This window comes from Leuciscus leuciscus (genome assembly GCF_965113295.1).
Source record: "Leuciscus leuciscus genome assembly, chromosome: 12".
Lineage (NCBI taxonomy): Eukaryota > Metazoa > Chordata > Actinopteri > Cypriniformes > Leuciscidae > Leuciscus > Leuciscus leuciscus.
This window is the reverse complement of record NC_138736.1, coordinates 39538336-39553120: the sequence shown is the minus strand read 5'-3', so window position 1 is coordinate 39553120 and position 14785 is coordinate 39538336. Positions and strand designations below refer to the sequence as shown.

At 37.3% G+C, this 14785-nt stretch overlaps 2 protein-coding genes across 5 annotated transcripts in view; one reads left to right on the top strand and one right to left on the bottom strand.

The window, feature by feature from the left end:
- Positions 1 to 3128, top strand: part of LOC309510705 (dolichyl-diphosphooligosaccharide--protein glycosyltransferase subunit STT3B-like) — a gene marked incomplete at its 3' end in the record, with an annotated part of 42204 nt that extends 39076 nt beyond the window's left edge. Inside the window, exons 11-15 of the mRNA XM_082185577.1 lie at positions 1020 to 1198; positions 1435 to 1606; positions 1758 to 1931; positions 2872 to 2985; positions 3069 to 3128. Coding sequence (XP_082041703.1) covers positions 1020 to 1198; positions 1435 to 1606; positions 1758 to 1931; positions 2872 to 2985; positions 3069 to 3128 — 699 coding nt within the window. The remainder of the gene's footprint in view (positions 1 to 1019; positions 1199 to 1434; positions 1607 to 1757; positions 1932 to 2871; positions 2986 to 3068) is intronic.
- A 3628-nt stretch (positions 3129 to 6756) lies between these two features.
- Positions 6757 to 14785, bottom strand: part of osbpl10a (oxysterol binding protein-like 10a) — a 40761-nt gene continuing 32732 nt past the window's right edge. For 2 of the 4 annotated variants that reach the window (XM_082186517.1, XM_082186518.1), the window contains exons 9-13: positions 14256 to 14706; positions 11969 to 12155; positions 10343 to 10525; positions 10008 to 10161; positions 6757 to 8697 (exon numbers count right to left, since the gene is read on the bottom strand). In XM_082186517.1, coding sequence (XP_082042643.1) covers positions 8653 to 8697; positions 10008 to 10161; positions 10343 to 10525; positions 11969 to 12155; positions 14256 to 14706 — 1020 coding nt within the window. In that variant the 3' untranslated portion in view covers positions 6757 to 8652. Of the gene's footprint in view, positions 8698 to 10007; positions 10206 to 10342; positions 10526 to 11968; positions 12156 to 14255; positions 14707 to 14785 lie in introns of those variants that run through there. The other 2 variants (XM_082186519.1, XM_082186520.1) reach the window with 2 other exon arrangements.

The window sequence follows — 14785 nt, the reverse complement described above, 5'->3', positions numbered from 1 at the left end:
GTTTCTATTTTATATTATATATTTGAGGTGTAAAATATTATATAAATTATTCATTGGAAAAATATATACATTTATTTATAAATAAATTATATATTAAAGTTATAACTTTTATATGAAATTATATAAATATATAACAATATTATATAATTGTTTATATAAAATAGATACATACAGAAATACAACATTTTATAAAGATATAAAATAATGTGTGAGAGCTTTATAATAATGTCCTCATGAATCAATAACAGTGAGATTCATATTTATTAAGAAAGTAAATGTTGATGTCATGTTGACTTTAAAGGGATAGTTCACTCAAAAATGAAAATTGTGTCATCACTTACTCAACCTCGTGTTGTTCTAAACCTGTATGGGTTTCTCTGTTCTGCTGAACACAAGAGAAGATATTTTGAAGAATGTCGGTAACCAAACAGTTGATGGACCCCATTGACTTCCATAGTGGGGAAAAAAAAATACTATGGAAGTCAATGGACACATCAACTGTTTGGTTACTGACATTCTTCATAATATCTTCTTTTGTGTTCAACAGAACAGAGAAACCCATACAGGTTTAGAACAACACGAGGTTGAGTAAGTGATGACACAATTTTCATTTTTGAGTGAACTATCCCTTTAAGAGTCCATGTTCTGTGTGAAAGTGATGTGTGTCGCCCCCTGCTGGTGATCAGACTGTGTGTGTGTGTGTGTGTGTGTTCATGTTTTTCTATCCCGGTGGGGACTTCAACCTGAATGCACACAGACTCATGGGGACTCGTGTGTGTCACAGTGGGGACCTAAATAGAGGTTATAAATCACAAAGAATTAGTTTTTTTGGAAATGTAAAAATGCAGAAAGTTTTCTGTGATGGGTAGGTTTAGGGGTAGGGTTAGTGTAAGGACATAGAATATACAGTTTGTACAGTATAAAAACCATTAAGTCTATGGAGTGTCCCCACAAAGATAGTAAACCAGACGTGTGTGTGTGTGTGCGTGCGTGCGTGCGTGTGTGTGTGTGTGTTTCAGGCTGGGAAGGTGCGGAAGCACGTGGTGGTGTGTGAAGAGGGTTTGGGCTCAAACATCAAGAGTCTGGTGAGTGTCCTGCTGCTGCTGCTCCTGCTGATGTTCACTGTTCACTGCACCTGGGTCACCAGTAACGCCTACTCCAGTCCCAGTGTCGTACTGGCGTCATACAACCACGACGGGTACACACACACTCACTCACTCACTCACTCACTCACTCACTCACTCACTCACTCACTCACTCACTCACTCACTCACACACACACACTCACTCACTCACTCACTCACTCACTCACTCACTCACTCACTCACTCACTCACACACACTCACTCACTCACTCACACACACTCACTCACTCACTCACACACACACAAGCACACACACACACACACCGGCTCATTCTGTGTGTTTCCTTCAGCTCGCGTAACATCCTGGATGATTTCAGAGAGGCGTACTCTTGGCTGCGTCTCAACACCGGCCCACACACACGCATCATGAGCTGGTGGGATTATGGGTATCAGATCACAGGCATGGCCAACAGAACCACACTAGTGGACAACAACACCTGGAACAACAGCCACATCGCCCTGGTGATTACAGCAGGATTAGAATATCATATCATATTTACTTCCCATTTTATAATCAGCTTTTATTTCATTTTATTAGTTTTTATTTAGTTTTTGCACAGGAAGAGACGCCGAACACCGGGAGTCTGATTCCCTCTCTCTGATTGGCTCTCAGGTGGGGAAAGCCATGGCGTCCAATGAGAGCGCAGCGTATGACATCATGAGGCTGCTGGGCGTGGACTACGTGCTGATCGTCTTCGGAGGCGTGATCGGATACGCGGGCGATGACATCAACAAGTTCCTGTGGATGGTGAGGATCGCAGAGGGAGAACATCCCGGAGACGTGCGGGTGAGACAGCGCTACACATCAGCGTTTTACATCAGCAACAACTCATTTTATTTCAGGTCCTTCCCAAGGCAACATTTGATATTTTTATAGTTTTAGTAATTTTGCTATTGTTTGTTCATTTGATATCAATTTGATATTATTTTTATTTTTTATATTTCTATTTAGCTTTAAAAAAAATCAGTTAGCTGCCAAGGCAAAAGAAACAATTATTTTTCATTTTAATTTTTTTAAGTGTTTCATCTGATATTTACTATTTCATCCCATCTTTATTTAATTTTTATTTGTTTTTATTTTAGTTTTTTAATATTTCTGTTAAGTTTTCTTTATTCCGTTTTGTGTAATTTTATCGCTTCAACACAAAGTTTTAGCTTGAAAAACGTACTAAAACTACTTTTAATTTTAGTAATTGTTTGTGCTTTTGTCATTTGTATTATTCTTTTTTTAATATTTCTATTTAGCTTTAATTTATTTTTATTTCAGTTTTACTTAATTGAAATAAAGCTTAAATACAAATATAAATATTAGATGAAACACTTAAACAAACGTTTATGTTGCCTTGTCAAATAACTAAAATAAAATAAAGCTAAATAAATTATTTAAAAATAATGCAAAAGTGATAAAGATGAAAAAAGCGGTAACAAAATTACTTAAACTTAAACTAAAATGAAAACTAAAAATATTACAAAAAATCTCATTCAAAATATATATAAATACTCTAAAAGTATAAAAAAAATATTTTAAAATCACACTTCTTCTGTACGAGAAGGTTAACTAGAGATCAGCCGGCTGGTTCACTTCACGTTTACATGTAAAGATCCACTTCCTTTTACTGTCATTTCATCTCAAAGCTCTTGATTAGACACAAGATGTTCTAGAGTCCTGAACAGGACAGGAAGTGTGTGTGTCTCTGAATGAGGTGTGTGTGTGTCTGTGTGTTCAGGAGAGGGACTTCCTCTCGCCGCAGGGAGAGTTCAGGGTGGATAGATCCGCGTCTCCAGCGCTGCTCCACTCTCTGCTGTATAAGATGTCCTACTATCGCTTCGGAGAAGTGCAGGTTTGATTCTGCTCACATGACCTGAACTGTGTGACGCTGCTCGTGTGACCTCTGACCTGTCAAACGTGCTTCTCTCTGTTCAGCTGGACTTCAGAACTCCTCCAGGGTTTGACCGAACGTTACTATTCAAACGCATATGCTAATCCAATCAGCCTGACTAGATTGCCCATACATTAACATTATCATAGAGACAACAGCACAGCTGTACATTGAGCTTAATGGTCAGGAAATGCAGAAAGACAAAGGGTGAGGGTGAGAGTCGTCTCAGCAATTAGAGAACAGGACTGGCAGGGATCTCTTGATATAATCATCATAACTGAATCTTAAAATGCTAACTTCAATGTACTCAACTTTTACTGTTGCAACCTAAATTAAACATTTAATAAATTTGTAATACCTCTATTAATTAATGTGCATCCACACTCTCGCTTTCTTCATAGTAGGATGGCAGTGAAGCACTAAGGAAATATGTTATAGTATATATATAAAACTAGAAATTGAAATGCGTAAGCACGCAAAAAATCCCCATGTGAATAGTTTCTCAAGGGCATGAAAAAGTTTCTCGTGTGCATGCAAAAGTGTATATTTTTTATTATTTTAGTGTTAATTTTGTATGTTGTCACTTCAAGAAAATCAACCAAAAAACCCTGAGAAAATAATATTTACGGATGACAGGACTATATACCAAATATAAAGCTGAAATGAATGCTGTATGAACCATTTATGTTAAATAATGGACTAATTATTGATGACGAATTACATTTGAGTCTGGAAAAATATGGAATTTTGAAATGGAAAATGTGTAGGAAGCCTGTGATGATGCTGTCAATCTGTGCAGGCTACCAGGAGCAGGGTGTCCGCGCGGTAGTAAAAGGTAGTAAAAGTAGTAAAAATAATCTACCAAAATTAAGGCCCTTGAAAGGTAGTAAAAGGTAACAAACGCAATTTGACTTGGTAGTAAATTTTTCATCACCACCTCAATATATGAGTTTCCATTTTTTTTGCTTAATATTTGTGTCTCCATATATTTTAACTTCATCTAGCATAATTAAAAAATATATATACGGTGCTAACAGGACCTGACGGGCTCGACATTAACGCTTGTCCGGGACAAGTGGATTTTTTTGAAGGGACAAGTAAAAGAGAATTTTACTTGCCCGACCGGACAAGTAGCCTAATTAAACGTCAATAACAAAAAAATTATAAATAACTAGGGAATCACTAAAATGAGAGAATGATTCTGATTGTATTTATATTTATTGTAAGTTGCGATCGATAGTGGATGTATTAGGCTACTGACGGTAACAAGGTTGCGCTGTTGAGGCTCGCGCAGCCTCTCGAGGAGAAATCCAAACAAATGTAAACTCAGTTTAAACTCAGTTAACAACATAACGTTACTGCCAGTGGCAAAATTCAAAATGTGTTTTAATATTTTTAACATATGATACAGTTTAGCAACCTCACACGACGAGTGCTGTTTTCTTGAGTACCATCACGACTGAAAATGTGACATTGCTTTTGATACAACAGTTCAATAAACAGTTCAAATTAAGTTACTTACATTTTAGACACAATATTGACTGTTTTTGTTCTGTTTCAGCAGCAAAAAATAGTTCCAAACGCATCTCACAGCAACACTTAACCGTGTTTCATTACTGAATGATTCAGCATTTTGAACGAATTGGCTGAGTCAAAGATTCAATGTCCCATTCATAAACATGTCTCATTCTTGAATGAATCAGTTGTTTGAACGAATCGTTTGAATGAATGACTCAATGACTCGCTCATTAAGACGGTCGCCTGACGCCTCCTACTGGCGGTTTACTTTCATGTTTAAAAGTATCATTCTTTCCAACGTTTCTTATTTGTATATTCAAAAATATTTTAAACGATCTCATATTCATAACATTATTTAATGCAGTTGTACATTTTCAGTGTAAATGATTTAATTTGATCAGCCCTTCCTAGGGTAACAACAGCCCTATATTATCTTAATAGGCTATTCCAATTTAATCTATTGATAAAATGTAAAACTAAAGATTAAGCATACATTGAATAAGATTTGGGGGGTGGGGGGTGGCCCTTTAAAGGTGCAGATATGACAATATGCAGATTTAAATATATCAGAGCTGATTTATCACAGATGAGGATATTTCTTCAGAATAAATTATATTTACAGCACACACACACCAAAAACATTCCGGACAAGCAACTTTTTTACTCGGACAAGTGAATGACACATTTACTTGTCCAGAGGACAAGCACATGAAAAGGCTTAATGTCGAGCCCTGAGTGAGTCGGAGTTGATAGCAATGACAAAGTGCCAAGGTTATTATTCACCTTATTAGGGCTAAGGGCTATGGTTAGGATAACTCAAGGGCTAGGGTTAAGATAAGGACAACTGAAACTCAACTCGACACTACAAAAAAAAACATAATTGACAATGACAATAGGCCTACTTAATGATAACAATTAAACATTAGTGTACCTAATATGTATGATGGGTGTGACAGTGTCACACTTATACCTAAGTGGTGCTTTACATACCCCGCCCACCCCACCACACCCCCAAAAAAAGGGCTGCTGCTTGATGTCGTGATGGTAGTAAAAAATATTGTGGAGGTGGTAAAAAAGGTAGTAAAAGGTAGTAAATTCATCTCTATGATTCCTGCATATACCCTGAGGAGGAAACGCGGATTCATCAAGAACAAGCTCGTCCTGAAGAAAGGCAGAAGAGTAAACCGGAAACAGAAGCGAACAGGACTAGACTGAACTGAACCGGATCAGCTGCACTGGTTATCATCTTCATCTCACTGGTTCATACTTAAATATGTGTTTGATATGAAAGGGAACAGATTGTTTTTATATGACAGAACAGGAATGTGACACTTTTAGCTGAAGTGTTGAACCAAAGAGCTCATGTTCTCCTCATATCAGACATTCACACTGACTGTTGCTGAGCGGAAAATTACTTACACAAAATATTTCAAGCTAAATTTAAGATTTATGTATTTGACTTGTATTTTTGGATTACACCGTTTTAACATAAACGGATAAACTTAATGTGAAGCATATCTGTCAGTCATTCATAAATGAAACGGGTCCGATTTCTGCACTCATGCCGTACTTTACATATTTTCAAAATGCATTTATTCAAATAGCTTAGAATCAGCATAAATCTGTTGATTGTGAAAACTGACCTGTTTCATTTATGCATGACAAATATGCAAGTGTATTAATATTTTGTAAAAGTCATTTTTGAAAGCGTTCTGATTTCATAGTTTTACTTATTTATGTTTTAATGATTCTTTATGGGTTTGTTCATTTAGTTTGGAATATGAATCAAAGATGCAATAATTATCAGGACTTTTTTCTCATGACTTTGAATGGATTTCCTCTTTGTGATAAATGTACGAAAGGTTTTACATGTAATTCATAACTCAGATTTTATAGTGCAGTTTAATATGCAAAAAGCTGTGCTAATGGTATATCATAATCCCTATATTCCATTAGATTTATTTACAAATAAGAATATTATTATGATAAAACCCCTGATGTTTTTGTGTTTACAGTAGGTTATGGTGAAATGATATGTGATTATGAATTTTGCACTGCAGTTCAGCGGATGCTCACTAGAGGCCGCTATAACCTCAAACGAGCAGATCTGGAAAACCAGGTAAAACGTGGTGAAAGGATATATTTATATGTTATTTGGTTTTAAATGCTTGACTTTTCAATAGTTTTGAATGTCAGAGGAAAAATACAACACTGTGACTGCTAAGGCAGGTTTATTTGAAACAGAAATTTCAAAAACATCTCTGATTCAGCTCCGTTTACACATTGTCTGATTCAACAGCGTTTAGAAAGACTTTCTGTAAATTATTTATTCTGAGAAAAGCAAGGCATGTTTCATGTTTATTTCAGCACCGATATGAACAGTTAGGGTTAGGGGTTACAGTACGAGCTGCAAAAGGAGCTTAATTTTGATGTGTGTAAAAGCGCGGTCACATTTGCCATATTAGCGAAATTTCGCGGGCAAAAATAGATCCATTCATTGTGTATAAAGCACAGCTCAAACAGAACTCACTTTCTAACCAAATCATTTTATGTTGGTCTGCGGGGTGAATTCAAGTCACCTGCTTTAACATTTGCTAACTCTGGGCAATTTATTTCGCGAAATGCGAAAGAACCGGTAGATGTGACCGGGCCTTAAAGGGACAGTTCACCAAAAAATGACCATTCTCTCATTAATTACACCCTCACGTCATTTCATCAAATAAGACTAATTTTCCATCAAATAAAATTTTTTTAATGAGATTTCTGTGCCCTCCATTTAAAGTTTATTCACACCAAACTCTGACGCTTCAAAAAGTGCATAAAGAGATTATTTGAGCTTCTGTTCATTTAGGTTGTAATTTCATTACATTTCTTTATGTTCTGAAGATGAACAAACATTGTATGGGTTTAGAACGACATGAGGGTGATTAATTGATGACACAATGATTATTTTTGGATGAACTAACCCATAGACTCATCAGAAAAAGTCTTTCACACATCTAAAGATATATCCAGAATATAATACAGTACTGTCTCTTTAAAAAAAATTGAAATCGTGTATCATACAGCAATTACTGCTGGGAACTTACAAATCAAATCAATGGACTTCACATCAGTGATGCTGTTCATATAAAGTCACAGGATTGAATGAAGGCCTCGATTAAAAAGTGCATCAGAAATCCTTTGCGGAAGAGTGTAAAACCTCTCGGGTAAAATCTCATTTAATGGCCAATTACTTCTAACAATAGTGTTCTGTCAGGAAGGCTTTAGGAGTTAGCGGTGACTCATGGAGAGGATTTTGATTAGCCAGATGTGGTCATCCATTTAATCAGCTGACTGACCACTAGCTCACCTGATCAGCGAAAACACTTTTCATTCCTGTAATCTCTGTTTCATGTCAAATATCAAACATCTTGACAAATATATCAAGATCACGCGCATATTTCACCCCAAAATACTGTTTCGTTTAGATCTTCTTAACTAAAAATATAAGAAACTCAAGCTTATTTTAATACATTAAGATTTATTTAAAAATAAATATACATTGTGATAGTATTAGTTGTATCAGTACTAGTTTATGCTGATTTAAATAAAATATTTTTTTCTGTAATGGAGTAAAAAAATACGATATTGCAGTAATAACAATTTAAGTGGGAAATTCAAAATGTAAAAAATCTTATATATGACATATTTATTACATAAGTACTATATAATTATACTTTTTTATTTCATTTCTTATTATCTTATCTCTTGATTTTGGGGTGAAAAATGAGCTGGTTTAAGATCTAAAGCATGAATATGAACATCTCGTCCATATTGTTAAATGTGTTCAAATCATCTAATGGCAGATCATCACATTAATACTGTGTACATGTTATATGCACAAAAACTCGGTTAGATAATTGTGAAAAATAATATATAATTTATATAGTGTATAAAAGTCTATTCTATGATCCAGGTTTTCATATATACACATTGGTTTACAGTTTATACAGTATGATGCATTATAATGCATGATAACCCAGTCTGTGTTTTTTGCTGTTTGTCTTGATTCCCTGTGTTGATCTGATCAGCGGTCGGTCGTCTCTCTCCTGTGGTCTGTAGCTTATCTCAGTCTGTTTTCCATAGTGGGTTTCTGTAGACCCATCCGTCACCCTGCACACACACACACACACACACACACACAGATTCATGCAATACAACTCCAGAAAAACTGTTAACAATGATTTCATATTAGAGTGATAAACATCACAATCTAAATGGTCCCCTTTTTTCTAAGTAGCTTTTTAATATGTTTTGTTTACGTTTGCAGTTTGTCACATTTCAAACTATGGAAGTTTGTTTCATAGTTAATTCATAACTCGCAAATCTGACTTTATTTCTCGCAATTGCATGTTTATATTGCACAATTCTGACTTGTTTTTTCTTAGAACTGTGAGATATAAATAGGGATGCACCGAAAATTTTGGCCGATACCGATAATATATTATAACATACCGATAATTCTTTATATTTGAAAGCCGATTTATTGACTGATAAATCTAAATCCAAATTTTTAAATAATTTTTGAGAGCCTGATTACAAAAACAAAAGTCTCACCATTAAAATCCATGTGCCAGTCCACAATTATAATGTTCTCATTATAATTTTCTGCAGCCGATATGACAGACTTGCGCTGCACATTATGCACTTACCTGTATTTTCCTTTTTGAAGTGATTTGCATGCATGCAACCATGCATCTGAAGTGTCTCAGCTGAAGGAATTAATGCATTATTTATCGGCTTTAATATATTGGCCAAATTTTCATATCGGGCCAAAAACAATAAAGAAACGAACATATATCAGCCAATACCGATAGTGGCGGATATATCGTGCATCCCTAGAAACAAACTCAGAATTAAAAAAGGCAATTGCAACTTTTATTATAAGGGTATGTTTACATGACAAAGCAGAAGGTTTTTTTTTTTTTTTTGAAAAGTTGTGCATACAGACGACAACCTTGTCAAAATGATCCCCGTTCACACGGATCCGCGAAAACGACTAAAAACGCTGTATTCTGCTGCCAGGCCAGTAGATGGCGATGTCACTTATAAAGAAACAACTTCACCATTTTCACAAATTGGCATTTTTATAGTTAGTTTACACAAAGACAATAATGGTAGCGTTTTCAAAAACGTGCACTTTGAAACCCGTTTACAAAACGTTAAATTTTCAGGCCCCCAAAACACCGTTGTCTTGTAAATGAACAACCAAAATGATAAGAAGTTTCTGTTTTTAGTTTTATTGTCGTGTAAACGCCCCCAAACACTTCTGAGAAAAAAGTCTGAATTTAACAATTGCAAGTTATAAAGTCTGAATTGCGATTTATGAACTTAAACAGTTTATTCTGTGGTGTAAACAAGCGTCCATATCAAACCCAGTTCAGTCTGTCACACGAACACGTCGGTCTGGGTCATGAACGCACCTCTTTGCTGAAGTATTTGGGTTTCCAGGGCATGTTGTTGGTGTCTCTCTGTCTCTCGTCGGATCGCTGGGATTCCTCTAACCGATGCTTGTGTTCAGTGGCCAGATCAATGTTTCCTTCCTTCAGAGCCGCGGTCACATGAGACCAGAGACGCCTGAGCTCAAACACACACACACACAGACCGGCAGAATATCACAACTAACATACAAAAATTAAGAAAACCATATATTCATAAGATTTTGGGATACGCAATAATGTTTTTTTGAAAGAAGTCTCTTCTGCTCACCAAGGCTGAATTTATTTTAGTAAAAAACAGTAATATTGTGAAGAATCACCTGGACTCGCGCCGGCCCTGTTTCTCCACCGGGCGAATCATCTTCCTGATGACGGGCAGTTTGTTGGTGTCGATCACTTTGGTCTCTCCGCTGCTGTATGTGAACTCGAGCGTCCCGTTCCACTCGCCCTGAGCTTTACAAACAACCGTCCCGCTGGAGTTCTGCTTCACCTCTGCACTTACCCTGAAAAACACACACACACACACATTCATCATCATCATCATCATTATCACTCTGAGACTTCTCAATTACGTCTCCTTTAAAGGTGCAGTATGTAAGAATGACAACTAGTGGTCGAAATAGGTACTGCAGGCCGAATTCAAAATATCGGAGATCGTCGTTTCTCCCGCCCCGCCTCCTCAGACTGGACGCTCACACAAGTTACCAGTTCGAGCACACGCAACAGGAACGAGCGCAATGGACAATGAAAATTGCCAAATTGGCAACGTGCAGTATCACAGACCAAAACAATAACAAACATTCCAGCCTGGAAATGCACATTTCAAAGTAAAATAACTGGCTGTAGAAGTGTTTTTCAGAGAAACGAGTATGTGAACTTAGCAGGTTTCCTCAATATATAAGAACATATTATGGTATTTTTATGCTTTAGTAGAGTGAAAAAGTTACATACAGCACCTTTAAGTATGAACATAATGCACTCACATTTAAATCATTTTTGTGGGCGAAATACAGTAATTACAACAGGAATCCATGCAGGGCGAAAGATTTTGACACGGGTTAAAGTTGGACAATGGAGCTTTTTTGCCTGAGAAAATTTGCTGACGTGACAAAGTCCTTCCAGGAAATTCGTATTTACGAGTTGGGAAGTCGTAATTAAGATGTCAGGTGCGTTCAAATAACTTTGGTCGGAGCAAGATGGCAATGTACCTTTTCTAAATAAAATTCAACAAGATTTCTGTTGTTGTTGTACAAGCAAGATGGGACAATTTGTTGGTGTGGTATTAGTCCCGCCCCTCCTCAACTGTGATTGGACGGCTAGGTAAAAAGTGACAGTGATGAGTGCTGCATTTTACCTATTTTTTTCAACTCTCTGCACCCAGAAAAAAAAACTTATGTGCAAAAAGTGATCATCGCTCAGCATGAAATAAACGCTCAACCCCTCATCACGTTTGCTGGTGTTTTTAAATACGCGGCGTTCCCTTTGAAAACAATTGAAAAAAATACTTTGGTGAACACACAACCTTAAAGTTGGCAGGAAACGTAAGTTGATATAGTCTTTTCTTCCCTATTGTGACGTATATCTGAGTGAGACACTTCTGGAACAAGAACAAATGTGGGCGGGGCTTGATTTTGTCTGTGAGGAATTGATTGGATGGTTGTTGTTTGCTATTGGTGGATCTCATGTGAGTGACAGGTTGCCCCGCCCACATCATCAGAGAAGAGAAGAGATGCTGCAAGAGGAAGTTATTCTGATTCAAGATTACGAGGCACATGAATTTAAAACAATAATGATGTGAACGGATAAATCATTTATGATAAAGCTGCAATATTCCATAAAAAATAGGAATTGTCAATTTTTAAAGTTTATCACTCGTAATTATGACTTTGTGGTGACATTCATGCGTAAATCCGATCTTTCCAACACGACGTGAGTGCAGCACCGACCTGTGAACTTTCCCCCCGTAGAAGGGTTTGGTGTGAAACGTGACGCTGGCGGAGTATCCCGTCTGTGCGCAGCTGATGGAGACCTTTCCCCCCAACTCCACCCACGGCACAGTGATGATGGATCGAGCGAACGCACTCGGGAATGTAAACACGTACTCCTCTCCGTGATCCCGCAGGTGTAACACACCTGATGAGCAAAGGTACAAACTGCGTAAAACAGTGACTGAACATTTTTGTATGATGTTTCCCCTGTGTGTATAGAGGTTAGGTCACCATGACATGTTCCTGGATCAACATATTTTGTTGAAACTGGAATAACATTCCTGTCCCATAATTTAGTCCTTATCCTATCCCTACCCCTAAACCTAACCCTACCCTTAACTTTTCCCTAAAATCAGAGGGAAATGACAGGTGAATAACACTGATGTTGAAGCACCTCACCCTGGGTCTAAACCTAAACTTGACATAAACTGTAAACTTGTCCCTCAAATTTGATTGGTTGATTGGAAAGTTGTTCCAGGATCAATAAAGATGTTGATCCAGGAACATGTGGTACTTGGTGAAATCACGTTCACCATAGAGGTCATGCGTGTGACGTCACTTTCACTGTAGTGGCAAAAAGTGCCAGCATTAGTTTTCAGTGCTGTGAATGCCACGAAAAACACACAAACCACATCTAAAACGGGAAAGAGCTTTGAGATTGATTGTATAAATAGATTTGACAAGAAATCTGAGGTATATTTTTACAGACTGTCGAGAGCTGCAGAACAGAGAAGCAAATGGATCCATGCAGAGAAAGGTGGATTTGCAGTTATCATTTTGTGTCAATATGCGGTATTGTATTATTTTACCTATTATTATTATCAACCCTATATATTGTATTATCATATATTGCATTGACAACTCATCAATTAAATATTTACCATTGTATATTCAGCATAATTGGATGTTTTTAAAGGGCTGGTATAATGCCCTTTTCACAACATGTAAAATAAGTCTCTGATGTCCCCAGAGTGTGTATGTGAAGCTTTAGCTCAAAATAGTCCACAGATATTTTTATATAGCATGTTAAAGTTGTCACTTTTGAGGGTGAGCAAAAATGCACCGTTTTGTGTCTGTCCCTTTAAATGCAAATGAGCTGCTGCTCCCGGCACAGGAGCTTAAAGAGCTTGTGTCCTTTTACCTCAGACACACACATGCACTGAAATTTTCAAAAACGTTTTGCCTTTTATGTTCAAACCGGAGTCAGACAATGATGGAGAGACTCAAGAAGAAGTGACAACATGTAGGCTAGATGCAACAGGACATTTCTGAATGGTTAGTTGATGAATTTATGTATCTGATGTGTAGTTATCTTCTAGTCATTGATTAGCATATTCTACTTGATCATCTATAGATCGTGTTCCGGGGGCGGGGTTTATGTAAATTTTAGGGTTAGTGATGTCACTAACCCGGGAGGAATGTGGTGTAGTCTCTACCAGCCGTTTGTTGTAGTCCTTAAAAAGCAATTTCTTTAAAAGCAAATCTCTCCCTTCGCTTTGAACTTTGAGCGTTGTAAATTTGCAGATGTTGTTTATGCTCAAACAGCAACATTACACACTAACTAAAGTTAGAGAAGTGAAATCATAATCAACCACCCTTTAAATAAATACCTATAAATTAGACCTACCTATATTGTATTTATATAATGCGTTCACAGGCAAATTTGTTTGATGTATTTCCTCGACGTTGAAATCAGGCTCATATAAATGTCAGAAGACACGATTCCTGCTGCATGTCAATATCCATGGATCACTGGATCACTGGGTCTTTGGTAAGTTACAAGGAACCATATATCGAGTCCAACCTTTAGTTGAATAATCGTTAGTTTTACTCGTGTTTTCACAGTTTCTCCTATTAAATCCAGTCACACATCAGCTCTTCTGCCACTCAGTCACTGACGTCAATGCATTCCCTCTATTGTAAAGATTCTTGGTAACACTTTATAATAAGGTTCATTAGTTAACATTAGTTAACTGCATTAGTTAGCCTAAACTAATAATGAACTGCACTTATACAGCATTTATTAATCTTTGTTAATGTTAATTTCAACATTTACTAATACTTTATTAAGATTTTGTTAACATTAGTTAATGCACTGTGAACTAACATGAACAAAGTTTAACAAATACAGTAACAAATGTATTGCTCATTGTAATTTCATGTTAGTTAATACATTAACTAATGAACCTTGTTGTAAAGTGTTACCAGATTCTTTTATTGACTAGACGAAGAGAGCGTCACCAACCTTCTCCCACCATGGAGACGCCGACTGACATTCCCATGAACTTGCTCTTGGTCCAGATGTGTGCGTTGACACACATGCCTCTCTCCTCGCACTCACAGTAAAACCCAGACACCGGAGGATGATGGGAAACCTGCTCCGCCACAAAACGCACCCTGTAATATTCTGACTCCGCCCCCGCCACCTCCTGATTGGTCGCATGAGTCACACGTTCCCGAGGAACCGCCCACGAGCAGCAGAAGGTCTCGCCCAGCACAGGGTTGTAGGGCTTCTTGGCGACGGCGCCCTTGCGTCCTTCATGGAAGGCGGTCATGTAGTACTCGACGAAACGCACCATACGCTCCTCCGGCGTGTTTCCCGCAGAGATGGACAGGAACAGGTCCGGGTGCGCCATGAAGTTAGCGTACATCTCCAGCAATGAACGCTTCTCCAGGATGAATGTGGGAAGAACAACCTGCACAAACCACACAGAGAGACTCTGTAATGTCAAATGAAACTTTAATGTTATCTGATACTCATGTGTTGTGTACAGT